The sequence below is a fragment of the Narcine bancroftii genome, chromosome 1, assembly GCF_036971445.1.
Source record: "Narcine bancroftii isolate sNarBan1 chromosome 1, sNarBan1.hap1, whole genome shotgun sequence".
NCBI lineage: Eukaryota > Metazoa > Chordata > Chondrichthyes > Torpediniformes > Narcinidae > Narcine > Narcine bancroftii.
Genome location: NC_091469.1, coordinates 234313930 through 234341020, shown reverse-complemented (window position 1 = coordinate 234341020; position 27091 = coordinate 234313930). Strand labels below are relative to the sequence as shown.

At 39.0% G+C, this 27091-nt stretch overlaps 1 protein-coding gene across 1 annotated transcript in view; it reads left to right on the top strand.

Annotated features, from left to right (window-relative positions):
* reep5 (receptor accessory protein 5) overlaps positions 1-27091 on the top strand; it is a 51056-nt gene that overhangs the window by 22786 nt on the left and 1179 nt on the right. The window contains exons 3-4 of the mRNA XM_069892905.1: positions 7092-7230; positions 26107-26275. Coding sequence (XP_069749006.1) covers positions 7092-7230; positions 26107-26275 — 308 coding nt within the window. The remainder of the gene's footprint in view (positions 1-7091; positions 7231-26106; positions 26276-27091) is intronic.

Sequence of the window (27091 nt, the reverse complement as noted above, 5' to 3'; positions counted from 1 at the left end):
CCTTTTTTCTCTTATCATTTCCTCCAAGTTGATTATTGATCATTCTGCCTATGCACTGTTTGGTAATTGGAGAAGATAATAAGGTTTTTTTTCAAGTACCAGATTAAACAAATCTGAATCAATGCAGTCAACTCTGTCTACAGCTGACAGGAGGTGGAGAAGGTCCTCTGAGTATTTCTCCTTTTGATTGAGGAGAAGGGCACAGGAACTTGGGGCAATCACTGGTAGAGTCTTAAGAATAGTATTATGGTTGAGGTACCTAACATGCTGATGTGTATGAAGGTAGACCGATCTCCTGAGCCTGATCTGATATATCTGAGGACACTGTGGGAAGCTAGTGGAAGTTGCAAGTACTTGGCTGAGAACCTCGCATGGGTAGGCCTTGCGCAGTGAATGGAAGGGATCTGGGGAGTGTTATAGAGCAGAGGGATCAGGAGTACAGATATCTAGTTCTTTGAAAGTGATGTCACAGGTAGATGGGGTGATCAAAAAGGCTTTCTTCCTATTGGCCTTTAGTCAGACTACGGAGTATCGATGTTGCGATGTCATGTTGCAGTTGTGCAAGCTGTTGGTGAGGCCCCTTTTGGAGTTTTATGTTCAGGTTTAGTCACCATGCTGCAGGGATGATGATGTCAAGCTGGAAAGGGCACTGAGAAGATTTACGAGGATGTTACCAGGGTGCAGGGGCTTGTGCTATAGGGAGAGATTGAGCAGGCGCGGACTTTATTTCTTGGAGGAGGGCGAGGGGTGATATCCTAGAGGTGTACAGAATTGTAAGAAGAATGAAGTGGGTGAACACTGAGAGTCTTTAGTCCAAAGTAGGAGAATCAGCAACCAGAGGACAGAGGTTTGATAGGAACCCAAGGGGTATTTTTTTTTTGCAGAGGGTGGTGATGGAATGTGCTGCTAGAGATGGTAGTTGAGGCAGATACTGATGCAATGTTTAAAAATTGGATGGATATATAGATGGTAGAGGTTTAGAGGGATAGGGGCTAAACATAGGTGGTGGGGAGGTGTGGGTGGGATTCACACTGCCCTTGGAAGCTGGTATTTAATCACTTTTTTAACGTTTCACTTAACTGTGTGAACAAAACCAACACAGTATGGGGGGGGGGGCATTTTCATCACAGTACTTACCCGCCAAGGCAGGTAATATCAGAGCAGAAGCATTTCGCATCAGTTCCAGTGTAAATGTTGCATTGAACCAGCTTTTCTTGGTTCAGTGTGAACACTCCAATCTGACCTAATCTGGCTTTAAACACTGGTTGATGATGTGCCAATTTACTGGGATCTCCGTGTGAAAGCAGTGTTATGAGCTGGCTTGAGCAAGTTAGACTGAAGAGTCTGTTTCTGCACAAAAGGACTGTCTAATGATTGCAGAGGATTCACAGATAAAGAATGCAGCTCTGGGGGGTGGAGGGAAGGTGATGTTTAAAGAACCTCAGGATACAGTAGCAATCTACTCTTATTCCATTTGGCACCAAACTGGAGCATACAAATGATTTGGGACCTGGACCAAGCCACTATGCATTGTGCTTCATAGTTTTTTAAATCTGCAAATGTCTCTGGCCAGTTAAATGTGAGTAAAGAAGCTGTGGCAATGAAATTGTTGTAGTTAAACTTTAGAAGCCTGGAGGTGAGCACTTCTATTCTGTTTCAAGAGAAAAGAATTGTAAACCTGAGGCTTTGTTTGCGCTAATTAACTCTGTCACTTGATAAGATTTGGTTGACCTGATTGTAACTTCCAAGTCCTCATTTCTGAATGCATGTGGTAACTTTCAGCTACTTGTCTATCTGCTGTAAAAATAAATAAATGAATAATTGAAAGCTCTTCTTGTGATACAAGGAATAATTCCAAAGACTTAGAAGAGAAATGAAATTCTCATCCATCTTTCTAAAATATTTTTATTGATTTTAATTAAAAACTTGTACAAACAAAAATGATGCAATTCAATAAAATGGACAGTTACACAAACTTAATGACATTCTGTTTAACACTAACATAAATTGTAAATCATTTTCATATTCTAAATGATATTTTTAGAAAAAATCTAATAATACAAAAAAGAAAAGAAAATAAGAGGAAAACTGAAACCCCTTACCGAACCGCATTGCCAGGTGCTATATCTTCTTTCTTTGGCTTGGCTTCGCGGATGAAGATTTATGGAGTTTTTTTTTTGCTGTGTAGAAATTAAGCATAAGAAATAGGAATAGGAATAAACCCAGTCGCCCATCAATGTCCACATCAGCTACAGGCTCATTTGTGGCTGACAAGTCCGATGCGGGACAGGCAGACAGGTGCTATATATGATTGGTATTAAAAGAAAATCAAAAGGTTTTTTTAAACAAAAATGTAAGAAACATGGAAAAGATACAAGTCAGACAATTTAATTACACTGGAGTAAAATTATAAAGTAAGAAAGTGATTCATAAATGACCCCAATAATATCTGGAAACTTGTAGCTGAATTATTCATTGAATAACGAATCTTTTCCATCTTCAAACAGGACATGATGTCACACCGCCACTGATCATCCTTCCATTTAAGTAAAATGGCTCGCCTCGCCAAAAGAGGCAAAATAAATAGCGTGACTCTGAACCAAAGATACGGAAGAACCATTCCCTCCCATTGTACCAAAGAGGGCCACCAAATGGTTCGGTGTTAAATCTATGTTGAAAATTTTTGATAGAGTATGGAAAACCTCTCTCCAGTACTTTTCTAGACTAAGACAAGCCCAGAACATATGAATTAATAACACTTCTCCACTCTTACACCTGTCACACCAGGAATTCATATTGGAATAAAAGTGAGACAATTTAGCCTTAAACAAATGTGCACTATGTATAAATTTGAATTGTAATAGACAATGTCGACCACCTAATGAAAAGCTATTAACCAACTTGAGAACTGTGTCCCCCCCCCCCCCCCCAATCCACATCCGATTATAGTCAAATTTAAATCCTCATCCATCTTAATTGAGTCATTTTTTTTAAACAATGACTCCTGGATTAGAATTTCTCAAAAGACTGGACATCTTCTCGACATCCACTTTATCGAGCTCCCTTCAACCTGTTTAACCTTTCCTCCAAAAACAATCTGTTCATTCCAGATATTAATCTAATAAACCTTCCCTGAATTGTTTCCAGTGCATTAAAATCCACCCTTGCATAAAGAAAGTAATACTGTGCTAAGTGTAGTTTAGCTGAATCATGATGTTTAAATCCCATCACAATAATCCAGAATACATCGTCTTTTCCAATGACTTAGTTCACCTGGACACTCGCCTTTAGTGAATCAGCCAAGCCCCTCTGCATTTTTGAGCGTTAAATTTCTCACCTTTGAGATAGTATACTACTGTTTATTTTTCTTGCTAGAATGCACATATCTAACATTATTCCTTTTTTTTAAAAAAATCCATGAAATGGCAATGATGTGCTTCTTCTCCCTCTGCTAGATCTTTGTCGCTTCTTTGTTTTTCCTTCAGAAATTACCTTGTAATCTACCTTCCATCTGAAAATTTAGCAACCAGGAGAGGCGAACACATGGCAAATTTCACAGAATAGTTGAGGGAATGACAGTTTCGTCTGGCTGTGGTATCTCAAATCAGTTGTCACTGTCTCAAAATGGAGGCCAAGCCATTCAGCGCAGAGATAAAAATTCCTTCATATGAATCTCTACCTGAAGAGACTGTGAGTACATTCAATACAGATATTTAAAGAAACAGGAAGATGTAGGGCTGTTGTGGAAAATCAGTACTCTGCCAAAAGGTCAGCTGTGGTCCGATTGATTGGCAAAGCAGATGTGAGGAGCTAAATAGCCTTCTGCATGTGTGTTCCATATGCTCAACAAATGGGATCTTCCACAGTCTGAAAGTTAGCCTCTTTCACCAAAAAATTGGTAGTAAAATTACAAACAAAACTAATGCAATTTTATAAACTGGTAGTTAAGTAAAATTCGACTGAACACATCTGCCCTTAGTTTTTTTGCTGTGTAGAAATTAAGCATAAGAAATAGGAATAGGAATAAACCCAGTCGCCCATCAATCCTTCTCCACCATTCAATAAGATTATGGCTGGCCTGGTTGTGGTCTCCGTACCATCTACCTGCCTTACACCCCCCCCCCAATAACTCTTGATTCCCCTACTATGCAAAAACCTAAATGTGTTTAACTATACCAAATGAAGCAGCCTCTTTTATTGCCTTGGGGAAATAATTCCACGCATTTACTACTGTCGGAGAAAAGCAAATCTTCATCTCTGTCCGAAATCTACACCCCTGAGCCAATGTCCTCTAGTTCTGGTCTCATCTACCTGAGGAAACAAATTTCCTGCCTCTTTCTTGTCTATCCCTCTAAACCAGTTTAAAATGTTGCTGATGGTTTTATTTGCAGCACCAGTAGAACCCAATTCTGGCCATTTCATGTGTGCTGTCCAGTTACGCCCAAATTAACATACAGCCACGTACATTTTGGAGGGTGGGAGGAAACCAGAGCACCCAGGGAAAACCCACGGGGAGAATGTACAAACTCCTTACAGACAGTGCCATCTGGTTCGCTGGCATTAACATCATGGTTAGCACGATATCCCTTTATTTTCACTGTGGACTGTTCTCTATACTGTATTACAAATCTGTAGTTAACATAAGCATGTTTGCTATCTGTGAACCATCTTGGGTTTCTGTCCATTGTGTTGGCTAGAACAAAAATAAATCAAATGGTACACCTTGTTCTCCTGATAAAGCACAGCCAAATCCTGATGGTGCCACTTAATCCAGTGAATTGGACTAGATTATGACCATGATAAGATTATGAAGACCAACCATTCTTTTTCTCCCACTTATGTTGCTTGAAATGCTGAGTTCCTCCAGCAAAATGGTTTTTTTTTGGGATAAATTGTGTTCATTGCTTGGCGTTTGCAAATTTTGAGTGCACCATGACGTAGTTTCCCAAAGCTAAGGAACAGAGGAATAAAATGCACCCCTTACTTGGGGCAGTGCAGTAGTAATACAGAGCATGTACTGTTGCTGCAGCATACTTGAGGTGCTAGCTGTGAGGAATTTCACATTTTCCATGTGACTGAGGGTTTCCTGAAGGTGACCGAGTTTCATTTGTTATCCCTACGCATTCCAGAGTGTCAATTTGCAATTGTAAAATGGTGGATAGTTTAAGAATAAGGGTGGAATTTCTGGGCATGTGTGAGAGGATGGGTTATGGAGAAATGTGTGGAAATATGAATTGCTCTGAATGTTGACATGGGGAACAGCTTCTTCCCATGAGCAGTGAGAATGCTGAATAACCAAAGGAACTGCTCTCACTAAACATCCGAGACTCAAAGCAACATTTATTTATTTTTATAGTGTAACAAATTTATGTTTAGTATTTCTTTTATAAAAATGTCTTAGAAAAGCAAATTATAGAGTTAACCTATTGTATCTGTATTCTCAGTAAGTTGGCTGTGGGTTGGTACAAGGTCACATGCAGATCATAGCACATTTACAGAGAACCATCGTTTTCTGAAAAGTGTTCATTCTCAGAGTCAACTGTCTTGGACACAGAGCTAATGGATTTCAAGTGGGTCTTAATTATTCAAGAACTGCTGAGGAAGCCATCTGTCTTTTAACTTAAGTCTTTTGAATAGAGATGAGCTCAGAGATGGATATGGATATGGAATGGCTTTGAAAAAGGAAAATAATTTTGGTTTGGTAGAAATAAAACTGATGGTCATGTGGTTTCCAAGAATTGAGGATGACCTCATCCATCATGTAACTACACATGACTTGGAGAAATATATTATCAAATTCAGACATTTTAAGTTCAGTTTTAGAACAGTTCAACTTGGAGTTTACAAAAGTCAAACCTCTGACTTTCAAGGGTTGAAACCTTATGAAAGATAGGATTGAGTTACAGTAACCAGAATTGATGCAGTTTGTTGTGTTACACCTCGAAGAAGGGGAACACAGAGTCGTGGCTTTTGAATTAATGAAGACCACTCTGCTGTGGAAAAGAGGGCAGAATTCTACTGCCTATTTTTGTGCTTAAGCCACTTCGTTTAACTCTCATCTGGTTTGTGACTTCAAATGTGGAAGAGGATTAACCACATTTGTTTAACCCTTGTCTGGGTTTGTGAATTCATTGTGGAAGAAAATAACCACATTGTGAGTAAAAAAAAAAAGGCCTGAAGATATAATGTTTGAAAGCACTTTATAATTATTTCTGAACTGAGAATTTAAGACTTTCAAGCAAGACTAAAATGATGCTGAAGTTTTAAAATCGACTTTTCAGAGTGGGACTTTAATTATACACAAACACATATTTACATTTGGGCATAGTGAAGTTAAGTAAATAGTGATAAGTTAGAGATTGATATTATATCTGAAGAAAATTAAAAGCAACTTTTATTTAATTAACCATTGTCTTTGTGACTTTCTGTTGCTGTTGGTTTTTGGAGTCCTGTGGGCTTGTAACAATAGATATAATACTTGTCCTGCATATGTATTGTTTGTCTGGTTGTGTGCATGTTTTTGCACCAAGGACTGGAGTACACTGTTTCAATCAGATGACAATAAACTTGACATAGACTCCATGAGCCCAATGGAACCTTCTTTTGTCATAAGCGAGCATGCGAATACAATAAGGGTTATTCATCATCAACTCGGATTCATTCTATATTGAAAGTGCACTGTGGAGACATAAAGCACTGCCTTTGTAGTAGTAAGGTAATAGAAGATTACCTGCAGATCCAGCAAGATGATCTGGAACCTTTGGCTAATTACACTTCTTATTCACCTTAAAATTCTTTTCGTCTTCCTTATTGTATTTTTTTAAGGATTTTATTTTAGCAGCATTTTAGGTTAAGTAACCTTGTTCAAAATTTTTTTTAAATTTTGTTTTGTTTTACCTTCCTTGGGCAATCCTGGCATATATTAAAAAACCCAATTTATACACTGAAAAGTACTGTCCATATCTACACCTGGTCTCCATGTTGGTTCACCTATTCACAATGCATTAATTTAAAAACTGATTCTCTTTGTTCTTGAAATATTTGGAAGCAGTAATTAAACTTCATTTATTTGTGTGTTTTTTTAACTGCAGAATCAAAGCCATTGAAAGTCCTGATAAAGATGATGACACAATATGGCTGATGTATTGGGTGGTTTATGGTCTCTTCAGTGTAGCTGAATTCTTTTCTGACACTCTTTTTTCCTGGTTTCCCTTCTATTATATATTGAAGGTGAGTAAAAACGGTTTCAAAAATATTGCAAAATGTATTAAAGATTGAGAGAGCATCCATAATTTAAGAAAAACTTATGGTATAGCTACAAACATAGTTCTTGGCAAAAAATGAAACTAGGTGCAGTTATTCAGATGAATACATGTAAACAATTTGGGAGTAAAATAACAAATATTGGAGTTGTATTGCCAGGATGTTGTTTAAAATATATGGTAGATTATTGGAAGAAAATTTGCAATTTGTAATTGCATATGTACTTTCCAAGGAAGAAATCTTTCATTTCCAGCTGTGACATTACATAAACTTCAAACCTCATCTTATCTTCATCATATTTCTGCAGACTGTAAACAAATAAATATCCTGTATTATTTTGGAAAACTGGGCCATCTATCATAAATTATTGATCAACCTTACTGTCCAATGGTCACTTGAGCAAGGTTGGTCAGCTGATGGATCTCATCATCAACACAACATAATTGATGCTTAATGTCCTCTGATGTGACTTAGCCACTCTTGGTTTGCAGGCTCAAAAAAAAATTAAGAGGCCAACAACTACCTTTGAAAATCAATGTGGACTACATTTATGTTCTCGTCTACTGAGGCTATATGGGTGGAGCTGAGGAGCAGGAAAGGTATGACCACATTAATGGGGTTGTATTATAGACGACTGAATAGTCAGCGAAAATTGGAGGATCAAAACTGTAGCTATAGCAGACAGCTCCAGGAAACCAAGTTGTGATCAAAGGTAATTTTAACTTTCCACATATAGACTAGGACTCCTGTACTGTAAAAGGGCTGGATGGAAAGCAAAGTGATTTTGTGTTCAGGTCAGGATTAAAGGCAAAGTTAACAAGTGTAAGGAATCTTGGTTTTCGAGGGATATTGGGGATCTAGTTAAGAAAATGTGGTGTATAGCAGGTCTAGGCAATAAAGAGCAAATTAGGTATTTGAGGAGTATAAAAATGCAGGTAAAAAAAATAGGGACAATCAGGAAGGCTAAAAGAAGACATGAGGTTACTTGGGCTGATAACGTGAATGGGAAGGGACAAAATTGGTCATCTTGAATATCAGAGTGGTTGGCTATGTATGAAGCCAGAAGAGATGGGGGAAATCTTAAGTAGGATTTTTTTGTATCTATTTATCAGGAAAGTGGCATAGAGTTTTGGGAAATGGGGCAAACACAGTAAGGTCATGGAGCCTATACAGATTAAAAAGGAGGAGGTACTTGCTGTCTTAAAGTGTATAAAGAACAAAGTTGAGATCAAACGTAATTTTAACTTTCCACATATAGACTAGGTCTCCCATACTGTAAAAGGGCTGGATGACTTGGAGTTTGTCAAATGTGTGAAGGAAAGTTTTCTAAATCAATATATTGAGATACCCATTGGAGAGGGTGCAATACTAGTTCTCTGATTAGAGAAGAAGACAGGATAGATATGTATAAGGGAGGACTTTGGCTCCAATGATCGGTATACCAATTCTCTAGGGCCCAATAAGATAGGGTCCCCTTTTTTAAAATTTTCTTTAATAATTTTTTATTTTTCACACTGTGAACCTTATCAACCAAAATATGTACAAACGTTTCTCATTAAATTTACACAGTGGCATTTTCTCCCTTTTTTTCCCCCTTTCCCTTCCTCCCCTCTTCCCACCCCCTCCAAAACCCATAAATATTCAACATATACAATACAATAAAACCATAGAACAATATCTTCACACAAAGGAAAATAAACAAGGAAAATGCGTCATCTATTTGTTATACACTGAATCTAGTCGTTTTGTCTTCTTATCATTTTCATTTTAGATGATGGAGGTCCTAGGCAAGCTCTCTCTGTTTTGTTCCAATATGGTTCCCAAATTTGTTCAAACAATGTGACTTTATTTTTTAAATTGTATGTTATTTTTTCCAATGGAATACATTTATTCATTTCCATGTACCATTGCTGTATTCTTATGTTCTCTTCCATTTTCCAAGTTGACATTATACATTTTTTTGCTACTGTTGAGGCTATCATAATGAATTTTTTTTGCGCTTTATCCAATTTGAGGCCTAATTCTTTATTTCTTGTGTTACTTAAAAGAAAGATCTCTGGATTTTTTGGTATGTTATTTTTTGTAATTTTATTTAATATCTGATTTAGTTCTTCCCAAAACGTATTCACTTTTGTACATGCCCAAATTGCATATACTGTTGTTCCCATTTCCTTCTTACAGCGAAAACATCTATCCAATAATGTTGAATCCCATTCTTTTAATTTTTGAGGAGTGATCAATTATACTGTATCATGCATAACCTTGTGTTTATTGTATTTTTTTTAAATTTTATTTTTCACACTATGCACCATACTGACCAAAATACACACAAACATTTCCCTCTTAAATATACAGTGTCATTTTATCCCCTTTTTCCCCCCTCCCTTCCCTCTCTCCTTCAACCCCCCCCCCCCCACTCACTCAACGTTCAACATATATGATACATTAAACCCATTAAACAATGTCGTCATACAATTAAAATAAACAAGACATTTGTGTCTTCTACTTTTACATACTGGGTCAGTTCATTTCGTCGTTTTCTCCTTCTGTCATTTTAGGCGGTGGAGGTCCGCGGTAGGACTTCTCTATTGTGTTCCATGTACGGTTCCCAAATTTGTTCGAATACTGTGATGTTATTTCTTAAATTATATGTTATTTTTTCCAATGGAATACATTTATTCATTTCTATGTACCATTGCTGTATTCTCAGGCTATCTTCTAATTTCCAGGTTGACATAATACATTTTTTTGCTACAGCTAAGGCTATCATAATAAATCTTTTTTTGTGCTCCATCCAAATCAAGTCCAAGTTCTTCTTATATTACTTAGAAGAAAGATCTCCTGGAATTTTTTTATATGTTGCTTTTTGTGATTTTATTTAATACCTGGTTTAGATCTTTGCAAAACTTTTCCACTTTCTCACATGCCCAAATTGCATGTACTGTTGTTCCTGTTTCCTTCTTACAGCGAAAATATTCTTCATAGTTCCAGAACATAACTTTTCCCATACTTCATTTTTTATCTTTGTTTAAATCCTTTTCCCATTTCTGTTTAGGTTTATAGTTTATATGATAATTTTCCTTATCTTGCAGCTTAATATACATGTTCGTTACAATTTTTAAAATTATCATTGTATCTGTAATCACATATTCAAAGCTGCTTCCTTCAGGTAATCTCAATCTGTTTCCCAATTTATCCTTTAAATAAGCTTTCAATTGATGATATGCAAACATTGTACCATGAGTTATTCCATATTTGTACTTCAACTGTTCAAATTATTTTCCAAAAAACAATTTTCTATTCTTTTCATTCCTTTTCTCTCCCATTCTCTAAAGGAAAGGTTATCTATTGTAAAAGGGATTAGTGGATTTTGCGTCATTAATAATTTTGATATTTGGTAATAGGGTTTTTTCCTTTCTGAGTGGATCTTCCATGTATTAAGTAAATGGTGAGCTTTTGTATTGCACCAACTTTTCATCCCACTTATAAAGTATATGTTCCAGTACCTTCTCCCCTATTTTATCTAGTTCTATCTTAGTCCAGTCTGGTTTTTCCCTTGTCTGGTAAAAATCTGATAAATACCTTAATTGTGCGGCTCTATAATAATTTCTAAAGTTTGGTAACTTCAAACCACCTTGGTTATACCTCTCTGTTAATTTATCTAACGCTACCCTTGGTTTCCTCCCTTTCCACAAGAATTTCCTTATTATTCCCTTTAGTTCATTAAAAAAAAATTCTGTTAAGGGAATTTGTGACTTTTGAAATAAGTATTGTGTCCTTGGGAACATGTTCATTTTAATGCAGTTTACCTTCCCTATCAACGTCAGCGGTAATTCTTTCCAATGTTCTAAGTCTCCCTGCAATTTCTTTATTAGTGGCTGATAATTTAGTTTGTACAGGTGGTTTAAGTTATTATCTATCCTGATACCTAGGTATCGGATTGCTTGTGCTTGCCATTTAAATGGTGATTCTTTTTAAAATTCTTTATAATCTGCATTACACATTGGCATCACTTCACTTTTATTTGTGTGGATCTTGTACCCCGATATTTCTCCATATTCCTTCAATTTCTTATATAATTCTTTTATTGATATCTCTGGTTCTGTTAGGTATACTATGATGTCATCTGCAAATAAGCTGATTTTATACTCCTTCTCCTTTATTTTTATCCCTTTTATTTTATTTTCTATTCTTATCAGTTCTGCCAATGGTTCTATTGCTAAGGCGACTAATGGACATCCCTGTCTAGTTGACCTACTTAATTTAAATTGATTTGATACATATCCATTTATTATAACGGTCCATTATGCAATGCTTTAATCCAATTTATATATTTTTCTGGTAGATTGAACTTCTGTAATACTTTAAATAAGTAGTTCCACTCTACTCTGTCAAAGGCTTTTTCTGCGACTAAAGCAACAGCCACTGTTGGTTTCTTATTTCCTTGAACTGCATGAATTAGATTAATAAGTTTACAGACATTATCCGCTGTTTGTCTTTTTTTATAAATCCAGTTTGATCTTGTTTTACTATTTTTGATACACAATCGGCCAATCTGTTTGCTAATAATTTTGCTATTATTTTATAATCTGAGTTAAGTAGAGATATTGGTCTATATGATGCAGGTATTAATGGATCCTTCCCCATCTTTGGTATTACTGTAATTATTGCTGTTTTACATGAATCTGGCATGTTTTGTGTTTCTTCTATCTGGTTCATTTACTTCCAGGAGAGGAGAAATTAATATCTCTTTAAATGTTTTATAAAATTCTATTGGAAATCCATCCTCTCCTGGTGTTTTATTGTTCGGCAGCTTTTTTAATATATCATGTACTTCCTCTGTTTCAAATGGTTTTATTCGTTTGTTTTGTTCCTCCTTGCAATTTCGGCAGTTCAATTTTAGCTAAAAATTCCTCTATTTTATCATCTTTCCCCTCGTTTTCAGTTTGGTATAATTGTTCATAAAATTCCTTAAAGTTTTCATTAATCTCTGTTGGGTTATATGTAATTTGTTTGTCCTTTTTTCCTTGATGCCAATGCAGTTCTTTTAGCTTGTTCTGTTTTAAGTTGCCAAGCTAATATTTTATGTTTTTTTTCTCCCAGTTCGTAATATTTTTGCTTTGTTTTCATTATGTTCTTCTCCACCTTATACGTTTGTAATGTTTCGTATTTTATTTTTTTGACTGCCAATTCTCTCCTTTTCATGATATCATCCCATTTTACTAATTCCTTTTCTGAACTTACTATCTCCCTTTCCAACTGCTCTATTTCCCGATTGTAATCTTTTTTCATCTTAGTTACATAACTTATTATCTGTCCTCTAATGAAGGCTTTCATTGCATCCCATAATATAAATTTGTCTTTCACTGTTTCTTTGTTTATTTCAAAATGTGTTTTAATTTGGCCTTCAATAAACTCTCTAAATTCCTGCCTTTTAAGTAGAGTTTAATCTCCATCTATATGTTCTTGGTGGGATGTCTTCCAGTTCTATTGCTAATAACAGAGGTGAATGATCTGATAGTAGTCTAGCTTTAAAGGTAGGGTCCCTTTGAGGAAGGCTAGTGCAAAAATTACAGGGACCCTGGCAGATGTATTTAAAATGCTCTTAGCCATGGGTAAGGTATCTGAAGATTGAAGGGTTGTTCATGTTATTGTATTGTATAAAAAGGCTCCAAAAATAACCCAGGAAATGATCAGCTGGTGAGTCTGATGTCAACAAGTTATTAGAAAGTGTTCTAAGAGATCGGATGTACAAGTATTTGAATAGTCAAGGTCTGATTCAGTATGGTCAATGTGGCATTGTGCGTGGTAGGTTGTGTTTAACCAATCTTGCAGAATTTTTCTGAGGAGGTTATCAGGAAAGTTGATGAAAGAAAGGCTGTGGGTATTGTCTATATGGATTTAGTAAGGCCTTTGACAAGGTCCTATGTGGGAGGTAATCGGGAATGTTCATGGTAAGCTCAGTATTCATGGTAAGCTAGTAAACTAGATTCGTCATTGATTTTACGGGAGAAGCTAGATCATGGGAGTAGATGTTTGTCTCTCAGACTGGAGGCCTGTGACCAGTGGTGTGCCTTGGAGATCAGTTAAGGCCATTGTGGGTAGTCATGTATATCAATGATCTTGATGATAATAATGTAAATTGAATCAGCAAGTTTGCAAATGACACAAAGATTGGAGGTGTGCTGGTCAGTGAGGAAGGCTTTCAAAGTTTGCAGAGGGATCTGGACCAGTTGGAAAACAGGGCTGCAAAATGGAACATGGAATTTAATGGAAACAAATGTTGTATTTTGGATGGAAACACCAAAGTAGGACAGTACTGTAAATGGTAGGGCCCTGAGGAGTGCACAGAAAGATCTGTTCAAGCAGATACATAATTCCCTGAAAGTGGCATCACTCTTTTAGTCGATAAGATTTTCGGATACTGAATAATGAATCTGTTCAGACAAGAGACCTCTTTGTAGGAGAGGATTTTAGTGTTGATGACCACCACCTGGTGACCTTTATGTATGAACAAGGATAGGAGTAGACAAAATGGGAAAGTGTTTAATTGGGGAAGGACTAATTGCAATGGGAGCAGGTAGAAACTTTTGAGAATAAACTGGGAACAGATGTTCTCAGGAAAACGTGAAGAATGTTTAGGGACCACTTGTGCAGTGTCCTGGATCAGTTTGTCCTACTAGGCCTTTTCACACTGCAGTGTAAAATGAAGATTCTTGGGGAAATTTTCCCAGGAACCCTCTCGTGAACCTGTGGTGTGAAATGGTTGGCCTGAGAATTTTAAAAGGGTCCACAGCCCTGGGAAATTTTCCTGGACCACCCTCTCCATGCAATGTGAAGAGCCAAATGGCCAAGCAGGGGAAGCCTTGTGACATCAGTGCTTGCATGCTGGATCACATAGGCAATTAAAATTAAAAGATACTTACCTCCTGAAACAGCGGGCCGCTTCAGCATGTTGGAATGGCCGTCCTCATTAACCATAATCCCTTGCACAGCTGGATTTCCCAGAGCAAGTCCAGCTGCATGAGGGATTATGGGCCATTCATCCAAAGTGGTGCTGCCGTCGTGGCGTGCCAAAATGTTGGGGAGTAGTTGGCAAGCAACCGTCGGACAGGAGTGAACTTAAACTTACTCCTGTGAGTGAGTAAGGCGTTATTGGTTGGGGACAGGACCCTCACTAAATTGCCATGGAGGCCAAATTCCTGGGAATTTGGACGATGGTGTGAAAGGCCTGGGAGGTCCTGAATTCCCAAGAATTTCACCGGGACAAAGTAGGGTAACTGCTCACCTGTGGCTACTGACATGAGTAAAAAGAAGTAGGGTGAAGGAGCCATGTTTAACAAAAAAAGTGGCACAGCTGGTCATGAGAAAGAAGGAAGCACACATCAGGTTTGGAAGCAGAAGTAAGGAAGGGTTCCTGAGAATTACACAGTAGCCAGGAAGGAATTTAAAGGACAAGAAAGCTAGAGATCTTGGCAAGTAGGATTAAGGAAATCCCTAAAGTGTTACACATCTGAAGAACAGAAGGTTGGCTAGAGTGAGGGTAGGGCCGATTTGGGATAAAATGGGGAACATATTAAGGCAGAGGAAGTCCTAAATGAATGCTTTACTTCACCATTCACCAGGGAGGTGTACTTTGGTGAATGTGAGGTCAGTGTAGAACAGGTTAATGTGCTGGAATGTGTCAAGGTTAAGAAAAATGAGTGTGGGATCTTCTTAAAATATTCAGATAGATAAGTCTTCAGAACCAGATATGATTATAGCCCAGGTGACTACAGGAATTGAAGGAAGAGATTGTTGGGGGCATTGGCAATGATCTTTGCATCCTCCCGAGTTGCAGGAGAGATACTACAGGATTGGAAAATGTCAAATGTAAGCCCTTTGTTTAAGAAAGGCAAGAGAGAGAATCCTGGGAATTGTACATCATTGAGTCTTGTCAGTGGTAGGCAAACTATTGGATAGGATTTACGAGCATTTGCGCTCAAGGATAGTCAGTGTGGATTTTCTTTGAGAGGCAGATGGTGTCTCACAAACCTAAATGAGTTTTTTTGAGAGGGTGATGAAATAAACTGTTGGTTAATTTTAAGATGGTGGATATGATATGGATTTTAGTAAGATGTTTGACAAGATCCTCCATGGTCTGCTCATTCAGAATGTTGTAAGCGTAGGATCCAAGGAACCCTGGCTGCTTGGATTCAGAGTTGGCTTGCCCTGCAGAAGGTATTAGTAGATGTAATATATTCAGACTGGAGGTCAGGGATCTGTTCTGGGACCCCTGTTCTTTTTGATTTTTAGAAATATCTTGGACAAACAAGTGGAGAGGTATGTCAGTAAGCTTGCAGATAATACAAAGGTTAGAGGTGTTGTGGTTATAGTATAGAAGGTTGTCAAAGGATAATGACAAGATGCAGAGTTAGGTGGAGAAGTGACAGATGGAGCTTAATCTGGATAAGTGTGAAATGATGCGCTTTGGAAGGTTCAACAAAGGCTGTGTGGATAATGGCAGGATTCTTCAGTGTGGAGGAACAGAAGAATCTTGGAATCAAGGTGCATCAATCCCTGAAGTTTGTTAAGTAGATTGATAGGCCAGTTAAGGTGTATGGTGTTGCCGGCCTTCATTAGTCGGGGGATTGAACTCGAGCTATGAGGTAATGTTGCAGCACTATAAAACTCTGGTTAGACCCCACTTAGGAATATTGCTTTTGGGTCTGGTTGCCTCATTGAAAGAAGGATTGAGAAGCTTTCAAATGGCTATAGAGGGGATTTACCAGGATGTTACCTCAATTGGAGAACCTGCCTTGTGAAGCAAGGTTGACAGAGCTAGGGCTTCTCTCATCATTAATTCCTCCAAAGAGAAGTGACTTAGTTGAGGTATATAAGATTGAGAGGAATAACCAGCACCATTTTCCTGGGGTAATAATAGTCAATACCAGAGGACAACTGTTTAAGGTGCATGGAGGAAAGTTTAGGGAAGATGTCTGAAGTGTTCCTTTTACACAGAAAGGAAGATGCCTGGAATGCATTGCTAGGAGTGAAGGTGGAGGCTTGTACAAAGGGACACTCAAAAGACTGAAATAGCTACATGAATCTAAGAAAAATAGAGGATTATGGGTATGGGGTAGGGAAGGATTAGGTGAAATAAGTTTATATGGGCCAGGACAACATCATGAGCCAAAGAGGCTGTACTGTGTTGCACAGTATTATTTTGTTACTTGTACTCTGGCTTCATTCCAACTGTTGTTATCATTTGAATTTGGTACAGATCCAGAATATTTTGAAGTGGATTAATGTAAGGTGGATAGATTTCTGGATAATTTAATTACTGTATAATTCGTTTTATTCAGTTAAAAGCCACCCATGCTTTTGCCAAAAAGGGAAATGACTTCTGAGAATCTATCATAAATATTCAATCAATTTCTGCAGGTTCTTTCTTTATTTCAAAAACAAACTATGGAGTTAAATGTTATCAAGAATAAAGTGGTATGGGGAGATATTGAGTATAGAGGAGGGAGGGGAAGAGCCAAGAGTTGAAGTGAAAGTGGGATAGGTGGAGAGCCCATTGATTGGGTGGGGGTTGGGAAGGAGAGGAGGTTAGAGAGAAAACTGAGAATGGGAGTAGGTAAGAAGGGATAGAAAAGATGGAACTGGATACAGGATGGGATTATCTAAAATTGGAAAATTGTGTTCGTTCCATTTGGTTTAAGGTTGTCCAGGAAGAGGATGATGTGTTGTTCCTCAAGTTTATGTTTAGTTTTACCCTGGCAATTGATGAGGCAGAGGACCAGGCATGTCTGCATGGGAGTGGTGAGGGGAATTAAAATGGCTGGCAACCAGGAGTTTTAGCTTTGACCTATGAACAGAGTGCAGATGTTCAGAAAAGTGGTTGCCTGTTGTGTTTTGCCTCATTGATGTAGAGGTCTCACTGAGTGCAACTAATGCAAGGTGCACATTAAAGCTCTACTTCACCTGAAGGTCTGTTTGTGGCCCTTGATGGAGGTAAGCAGGGAGGATGTTGAGACAGGTTTTGCACCTTCTGCAGTTACAGTAGGAAGTGCCTTAGGGGATGGAAAGAGCAGACCAGGGAGTGAGAAAGAGAATGATCCCTGTGGAAAAAGTGCATAGGGGTGAGAAGGGGAAAAGATGTGTCCAGATGTTAAAATTGGCAGAGGTGTCAGAGAATGATGTGTCATATGCAGACTGGTGGGGTGGAAAGTGAGAACCATGGGAATTCCATTCATGTGGGGAGGTGATGTTGGAATGGAAGTGCGTAAAATGAGGAGACCGGTCATGGCAAAGGGAGAAGGCCATCTTTCTTGCAATTCTGATCATCCCATTAAGGAAGGCTGTGGAAGCTTTGGAAAGCACTCAGAAGAGGTTTACCAGGATGTTGCTTGCTTTTAGGGTAGAGATTGGACAAAATTGGATGTTTTCTCTTGAGCAGAGAAGATTGATGGGAGACCTGATAAAGGTAAATAAAATTATGATAAGCATTAATAGGGTGGACAATCAGAACCTTTTCCCCAGGGTAACAGCATCACACACCAGAGGATACTTTTAAGGTTGGGGAGGGGCAAATATTTTACACAGAGAACATTGGGTGTTTGGAGCAGGCTGCCATAGGGCTGAGAGCAGATATAACGGTAGTATTGAATCAAACCCAATGATGTTGTTACGGGGCCAGAGGACCCCAAAACCCAGCAGCAATAGAAATTCACCAAGATAAGTGGTTACTTAAAGAAAAGTTACTTTTAATTATCTTTAAACATGAAAACAGGATCACACTTTAACTTATCTCTATTAACTTATTTAACCCCCTTCTAATTCTAAGTGCACATGTATGTAATGTGTGTGTAAGTTCAGAAAAGTTCTTTGATTCACAGTCCAATCTCACTTCTCACTCCTCCAAGTTCACTGGTATCAGACAATTCTTATACTGTGCACAGAATTTAACGCTGATGAATCTTCACCAGGCTTTGGTGCTTTAAAGGTAAATGGTTACCGCTCAGGAAGGTTCTTGTCGGTTTTCGGAGAGAGATTTGTTGGTCGCTGGACAGAAACTGACTCCTAATCAGCCACGACAGTGTCTTACCAAAGAAACTTGCTCCATCGGGCAAAGATGATAACTTCTTTCTTTCAGGTCACCACAGAGTTCCTTTTTGTTTCTCTTATTTCAAGTAAAACATTACACAGCCAGTCCTCTCCTCTTGCATAAACCACAAGGGCTTTGACCAGGTTGAACTAAGAACTCACAACCCGTCTCCAAATGGGGTTTTTTCACCAGCTTGTCAGCTGCTGCTGAACTGAATTCTCTCCCAGAGAAAAAAGCCTGTTAGACTCTGGTTGCAAAACCACATGAACCTTTTAGAACAGCAAGCTGCACTCAGACAGCCTGGGACTCCGGATCTAATCCTCCGAGTTGTTCCATCTGTTGCTTTTCAAAACAACATTCCATTAGTGAAGTCCTTTGGGCACTCTTCAAAGCTTTTGCAAAGGTACTCTGAGCCAGTCTGCCTAGCTTGAACAGAGCTCCAATATTTTAAATGTGATCTGTTCTGAAATGTTTGTACGTGACCTACACTAAAACCCTGCCCCAACTTATCCTATATATAATATAAAACACAATATAATCTGTCATAATGTGCTAATATACTTGTCTATATGTGTGGGATATCCAAAACATTACAGCTTGGGCACAATTCTGGAAAGTCAGTCCAAAGTTCTGTCTTAGAAATCCTTTGTCGAAACGCAGACTCTTAAACTGATGCCCAGAAGTAATCACGAAGGAGGTGGGAGAGACTGATTGACCAGAGTGCTGAAATCTCACTCATCCTTGTCGAGTTTCTTGCTGAGAAATACCTTTTCGGTCAAATGGTTGTCACAACTCCCCTTTGCCTTGCATAGGGGAAACAAAACGTGTGATTTCCACGATACAAACTAGGTATGGGTCAGTTGAGTGACCTTTCCTTTGGTCTCAGTATGGTTCAATAATTCCCCTTACAGGAAGAATCCTCTTAATTCTCCATTTCACAGTGTTCCACAAGATGGCTGGTGGTCAATACTGAATGCTGTTTCCTCTAGTGTCCCACTCACATGACTCTCTTGCCACCTCCCTCTCTGGATAAAGCAACAACTGAGCTCTGATAACTAGACAAAGTTAAAGACTTTCTTGTTTGTTACATTCTAAATGTAGTGTTATGTGATGTAGCCTTTAACTTAAATGTTCTTGCTCTTCCACACCTATGAATGGTTGCAACCTGTGTGTGTGTGTGTGTGTGTGTGTGTGTGTGTATTCTCTATAGATCACACTAGATCAAATAAGATAAAGGAGCAAAAGTAGGCAATTTGGCCTATCAAGTCTACTCTCCAAATCCACTCAGAGCTAAAGTGTTCTCACATCTAGTTCCAAATTCCTACCTTTTCCACAGACTCCCTTAATACTTTGACTAGTTAGATATCTGTCACTCTCCTCCTTAAACTCCCCCGATAATCTGGCCTCCACAGCTGTATGCGGCAATGAGTTCCACAAATCCACAACCCTCTGGCTAAAGAAATTTCTCCTTATCTCAGTTTTAAATGGGTACCTTCTATTCTAACACCATGCCCTCTTGTCCTGGATTCACCTACCAAGGAAAGCATCTTAATCACTTCTACTCTATCCAATCCTTTCAGCATTCGATAGATTTCTATGAGGTCTCCTCTCATTCTTCTATATTCCAATGAATACAGTCCAAGAGCCTCTAAACGTTCCTCGTATGTTAGCCCTATATAATCATCCTGGCAAATCTTCTCTGTACTCTCTCCAACATTATTACACCCTTTCTAAGGGGCCCAAAACTGCACACAGTTCTCCAAATGAAGTCTCACCAGTGCCCCATAGAGCCTCATTAACACCTCTTCATCCTTGTACACTATTCCTCTTGAAATTAATACTAACATAGCATCACTTTTTTTTAATGCCAATCCAACCTGGTGGTTAACCTTTAATTATCCTGCACAAGGAATCCCAAGTCCCTTTGCACTTTCGAATTTTAGATTTTCTCCCCATCCAAATAATGATCTGCCTTTTTATTTCCTCTTCCAAAATGTACAACCATATATTTCTCAACATTGTATCTCATCTGCCATTTCTTTGCTCACTCTTCTAAACTGTCCAAGTCTCTCTGCAACCTTTCGGTTTCTTCAACACTTCCTGCTCCACCACCTATCTTGGTGTCATCTGCAAACTTAGCCACAAAACCATTCGGTCCATAATCTAGATCGTTAATATACATTGTAAAAAGGAGCGGTCCTAACACTGACCCCTACAGAATTACACTAGTAACCGGCAATCAACCAGAACACTTATCCTTTTATTCCTACCCTTTTCTTCCTGCCTTTCAGCCAATGTTCCACCCAATCTAATAGCTTTCTTGTAATTCCATGGGGTCTCATCTTATTAAGCAGCCTCTTATGCAGCACCTTATCAAAGGCCTTTTGAAAATCCAAATAAACAACATTCACAGCATCTCCCTTATCTATGCTGGCTTGGACCTATCATGCCATGCACCACCTCTAGGTATTTCATAACCACATCTTTGAGGATCAACTCCAATAACATTCCAACAACCAACATTAGACTAATAGGCCTACAATTTCCTTTTTTTCTCTCTGCCTCCATCTTTTCTTAAGCAGTGGAACTACATTTGCAACTCTCCAATCCTCTCAAACCATGCCAGAGTCTATTGATTTCTGGAAAATCAATTCTAATGCCTCCACAATCTCCAAAGCCACCTCCTTCAGAACCTGTGAGTGCACCTCATCTGGTCTGGGAGACTTAACTATTTTTGTCCATTGATCTTACTAAGCACCATCTGTGGTGATACAACTACCAGCTAGGCGATATCTCTACCTGCAGGAAGACCACCTAAGGGTCTGACTCCACCTGGCCACTGTCAATCAGCTGACCTTAATATAAACCTGAGCCGGCCCCTCCAGAGCCAATCACATGGGGAGCAACCAAGTCATGAACTGGTGTTCAGACTTTTACTGGGATAAAGCCTGTTGTCCAGTCTTTTGAGTTTCTGCTTGCTTGCTGCTACCTCAGCACACCACATTTTATTCCAGTAAAAATTTTAAAGAGACCATGGCTCACCATCTCTCTCGTAATCCTGACTGTGTTTTCTTCTATTCCCTGAAACCTCTTTTGGGTATATTGCTTTTGTCTTCCTCAATGATGACTGATGCAAAATACTCATTTAGTTCCTCTTCCATTTCTTTGTTACCCATTATAATTTCTCCAGCATCATTTTCAATCAGTCCCATATCTGTGTTTCTCTTTTACACTTTATATATTTACAAAAACTATTAATATCATTTTGTATGTTATTTGCCAACTTCCTTTCATTTCCTAATAATTTTTTAAGTTTCCTACTCCACTGATTTTTGCTTCCTTGTATGCTCTTTTTGCTTTTATTTTAATCTTAACCTCTTATTAGCCTCATTGTGCCATTTTACCATTTGTAATTTTCTTTTTTTCTTGGAATATATCTAATCTGCACTGTATTTCTTGTAGAAATATCGTCCAATTCTGCTCTGCTGTCCCTCCAACTTGCTTACTCAATCAACTTGGGCCAGTTCCTCTCTCATGCCACTATAATTTCCTTTTGTTCCACTGAAATATTGACACGCCTGATATCAGCTTCTCCTTTTCAAATTTGAAACTGAACTCGATCATGTTTTGATCACTACTTCCCAATGGTTCCATGACCTCCCTTAAAGTGATATTCACACTAAATGAAAGATGAGCTTGTAATATTTCACTCTTGAGAATGAGATTTAAAGGGAGAGAGGTGTCAAACAGTCCCAAGTAAATTTACAAGGGTGGGGTGGAAGTTGGCAATGAAATGATTGAAATTGTCAAATTCTGCACTGGTTCAAGAGACAACACCAATGCAGTCACTAATGTAGTGAAGAAAGAGTTGGCCAGTTGCACTTGGATAGGATTGGTATATTTCATATACCTGATGCTATTAATATTATATTTTCATGCTTCATGGAAAAGCCTCCATTTCCCTTTGGTTGAATTTATGGTCAGAGTTTGACAGCACAGAAAAAGGCCCTTCAGTCAAATTTATCCATGACCAGCATTTAGAACGTGCTTTGAAAGAAGACCAGGTAAAACAAAGAACTGAAAGACAAATGAGGACATGGTGGAATGCACAAATGTGCCAGAGAAACTTGGCAGGTCATGAGGTATCTATAGGAAATCAAGGATAGCGAAGGTTTCAGTTCTGAACCATTCATTCAAGTATGAGGACATGGTTTAGCTTTATAGCAATCTAAAAGGAATTAAGAAAAAGGGTAGTCTAGATTACCTTTTATTGTCCTAAAATCAAGGAAAAATGTTCAAGGTTGCCTTGACTTTTTTTAAAATTGATCTTGTAGAATAAGCCAGCATTTGCTCTTTTTAAAATCATAATTGGTAACATTATGCAGAACTTGGATAGAAGAAGCATGATTAAGATTTATTGTCAGAGAGCATGCAGCAGATACAACCCTGAGATTCTTTTTCCTGCTGGTGAGGCAGAATTACCACTAATTAGTAAGGAAACAGATGGCGAATGTAAACAAACTGTGCAATACAGTGTTCCCCTTAGATGTTCATGATGGCAGGTAGGGTTTTCCTTGTGATGTCCTGGGCTGTGGCCACTACCTTTTGGAGGGCTTTAAGCTTAAGGGTCTGGTCCCCATACCAGACTGTGATGCAGCCAGTCAGCAGACTTTCCATCACATTGTAGAAATTTGCCAGGGTTTCTGGTGTCATACCAAACCTCCACAAACTCCTGAGGAAGTAGAGACACTGATGTGCCTTCTTCGCTATGCTATTAGTGTGTTGGGTACAGGAAAGATCCTCCAAGATGGTGAATCCCAAGAACATTCTCTCCACCTCTGATTCTCCCAGTAATCATTGAATTGTATACTTCTGGCTTTCCTTTCCTGAAGTCAACAATTAGCTCCTTAGTTTTGGTGACATTGAGTGCAATATTGTTGTTGGTAACCATTCAGCCATCCTGGAGGTTCCAAGTTGAGGTAGTCACAAATTTATAACTGCGAGCTTAGAATAGTCAGTCAGTCTTTCCACCATTCCTCATTCCAGTGAGAATCTTAATAATTGCTAAATGTTGGAACTTTCTATTTTCAAAATGTATTGAATATTCAGTTATTGAATAAATACAAGTATTGTTTCCAATGCCAGTTACATTTACAGAGAAGTATTAGCGACCCTGTATTAAGGAAGGGCTGTATTCCTATAAAATTGTCTGTATTGATTTTTTTTCCCCATTGTGCAAAATCCTGTTTTTCATTTGTCGTTTTCTTGGTGTCAGTGGTGATAATAGTATATCCACAGCTGCTGGTTCACAGCAGAGGGCCACTTAAGAGATTCCTTTGTCAATTGACAAATCTCTTAAGTGGCCAGCAACTGTTTCCAAACACAAATGTCTATACTTGTTGTAGCAAGCCATGGGTTTAGCTATCGCGTAATGTTTTCCTCCTGCTTTGTAAAACGCATTTACTGGTGAAATTCCTTTGCATGGTCATTTAGGATTCTTTGGCTTGGCTTCGCGGAAGAAGATTTATGGAGGGGGTAATGTCCACGTCAGCTGCAGGCTCGTTTGTAGCTGACAAGTCCGATGCGGGACAGGCAGACACAGTTGCAGCAGTTGCAGGGGAAAATTGGTTGGTTGGGGTTGGGTGTTGGGTTTTTCCTCTTTTGTCAGTGAGATGGGCTCTGCGGTCTTCTTCAAAGGAGGTTGCTGCCCACCGAACTGTGAGGCGCCAAGATGCACGGTTGGAGGCGATATCAGCCCACTGGCGGTGGTCAATGTGGCAGGCACCAAGAGATTTCTTTAGGCAGTCCTTGTGCCTCTTCTTTGGTGCACCTCTATCACGGTGGCCAGTGGAGAGCTCGCCATATAACACGATCTTGGGAAGGCGAGGGACCTCCATTTTGGAGACGTGACCTGCCCAGCGCAGTTGGATCTTCAGCGGTGTGGATTCAATGCTGTCGGCCTCTGCCATCTCGAGTACTTCGATGTTGGGGATGAAGTCGCTCCAATGAATGTTGAGGATGGAGCGGAGACAACGCTGGTGAAAGCGCTCTAGGAGCCATAGGTGATGCCGGTAGAGGACCCATGATTCGGAGCCGAACAGGAATGTGGTTATGACAACAGCTCTGTATACACTAATCTTTGTGAGGTTTTTCTGTTGGTTGTTTTTCCAGACTCTTGTGTAGTCTTCCAAAGGCGCTATTTGCCTTGGCGAGTCTGTTGTCTATCTCGTTGTCGATCCTTGCATCCAATGAAATGGTGCAGCCAAGATAGGTAAACTGGTTGACCGTTTTGAGTTTTGTGTGCCCGATGGTGATGTGGGGGGGCTGGTAGTCATGGTGGGGAGCTGGCTGATGGAGGACCTCAGTTTTCTTCAGGCTGACTTCCAGGCCAAACATTTTGGCAGTTTCCGCAAAACAGGACGTCAAGCGGTGAAGAGCTGGCTCTGAGTGGGCAACTAAAGCGGCATCGTCTGCAAAGAGTAGCACACGGACAAGTTGCTCTTGTGTCTTGGTGTTACAACTTGCACGTAAACTTGCTGGCTCTGTTTCAGATATCTTCATGGTAAATAAAAAAGAAAATGCTTACGAAAAATAACTGCTGAGCAGTATAAAAGCACACAGTATCTGCGTTTACTTTTTAAAAAAAAATAAATTAAAGACATTTTAACTTTGCACCTTTTTATCATTTCTCAAACTTCATAAATGTTATTCAATATTTTATTTTTTCGGTTGTAAGGATAAATTTCTGCAATGTCAATGACTGTATCGTAGGGAACGATATAAGGTTGTCTTAAGGCATGTCTTAAGATGCTCTGGATCACCACACAGCCTTTGCAGCGCTACCTCCCTTATAAATTTCAGCACTGAGTTGGTGAATGTCTGTGCCTATCAGTCATTAGGTATTATTCCAAAAAGCAGTAAATTCTGAGGACACTTCATGTAGGCTCAGAAATCATCTGTTGATGCAAGTGCCCATTGACAGAACCAGAATTATATCTTAATCATAAAAGGTAAAATATTAGCTTCCTAATAATGCTGAGCTTCCTCAGCAGCGACTTTCCCATTGTTAGGCATGGGCTTTAGAGTGGTGCATTGTTCTGAGTTCATCTTTGTGCCCAACAGGCTGGATATTCAAAAAATATTTTGATTCACAAATGAAAACTAGTGTACTTTAGAGGCAAATACATCCCGAAGTAGCTGTTCGATACTCTTGCGATGCTGCCATTGCACAGCATCGTGAGAATGGAGCATACCGCAAGCGTGGGAACAGATCAGAGCAATTCGAAATTGGAAGTATGGATTCCAACCATTGTAAGTACGGGGAGCACCTGTATAGTAATTTCTCTCCAAGGACACAAAACTATCTTTCCTGATCTTGCACGTCCAAGAATGAACAAGGTGAAGCTTTGCCAGAAGTTTCAGCTACCACACTTACTCCTAGTTCTGTCCTCTCCTTTTCCTCTCTCAACCCCCTCTTTGCTTACTTGTTGCCCCAGCCATGCACTTTAATTTACAATGAAATAATAGGTATCTTCCTGCTTTGTTGTATACTGTTTATGTTAGAGGTAGAGTCTGATTATTTTTCTAATTTTTAAACCAAATATTACATCTGAAGTGATTGCTAATTGTAGGTTTTGTAACAAATAATCCAAACAGAACTGACAGCAATCAAATGTACTGTAAAATATCTTAAAGAATGGTTGATAAAGGTTTATGCAATACCAATAAAGTATCTCCTCTCTTCTGATATTTAGTGCGCTTTCCTGGTTTGGTGCATGTCTCCCACCTCCAGCAATGGCTCTCAGTTAATCTACAAGCGTTTCATCCGCACTTTCTTTTTGAAGCATGAGGCTCAACTGGACAAAGTTGTGAAAAATCTGGGTGATCGGGCCTCAGAAGCTGCAGATAGCATAAGAGAAAATGGTAAGATGCAAAAGATTATTTTACTCTGGTAGATTTGTGAGCATATCTTCTAACCTTTTTAAAAACTAAATGTTTTTCCAGACCCTGAAATGCCTTTCTCAAAGCAAATCTATTCCAAAGGAGGAGGCTTGATGGGACATGCCTTCTGTAATGCTTTGGCATTTCAATGGGGTGGATTCAGAGTAGTATTAGATGTGATCTGGGTCAAGCATTTAGGATGATTCATGGAAGATTATTGATTTGGGTGCTGATCTGAGATTGCTATGCTGCTCAGCTTCTGATAATTGGGGACTCCGTGGTGGAGGCAAGTTACATTTAATAACTATCCAGACCAGCTCTTGAAAGCTACAGACTAAATGCTGGTAAATAGATAATCTATATTATTAGAAGGTCAGCATAGTCTGAAAGGCTTGTTTATGTGCTGTCAAACTATGAAACTGCATCAAAATTTAGGATTGTACAAAACGGCTGACGTGATCTTGATTGAATATTGGGGCAGCCTTAATGGGCTGAAAATCCCATTTCTGCTCCTACATCTTGTGATCTATCCATACAGAATGGAACCATCAACAGTCCTATTTCAACTCCTCATATTGTACCATTTGTGTATACACTAATTAGCCTCTGCATTTCCTGCTCATCTGCCCTAGCCCCCTCTGCTCCCAGACACAACAAACATAGAATTCCCCCTTATCCTTAACTACTACCCCACCAGCCTCTGCATCCAACACATTATCGGCCAGAATTTATGGCACTTACAACAGGATCCCACCACTAGACACATTTTTCCTTCGCCTCCCCTCTCGGCCTTCTGCA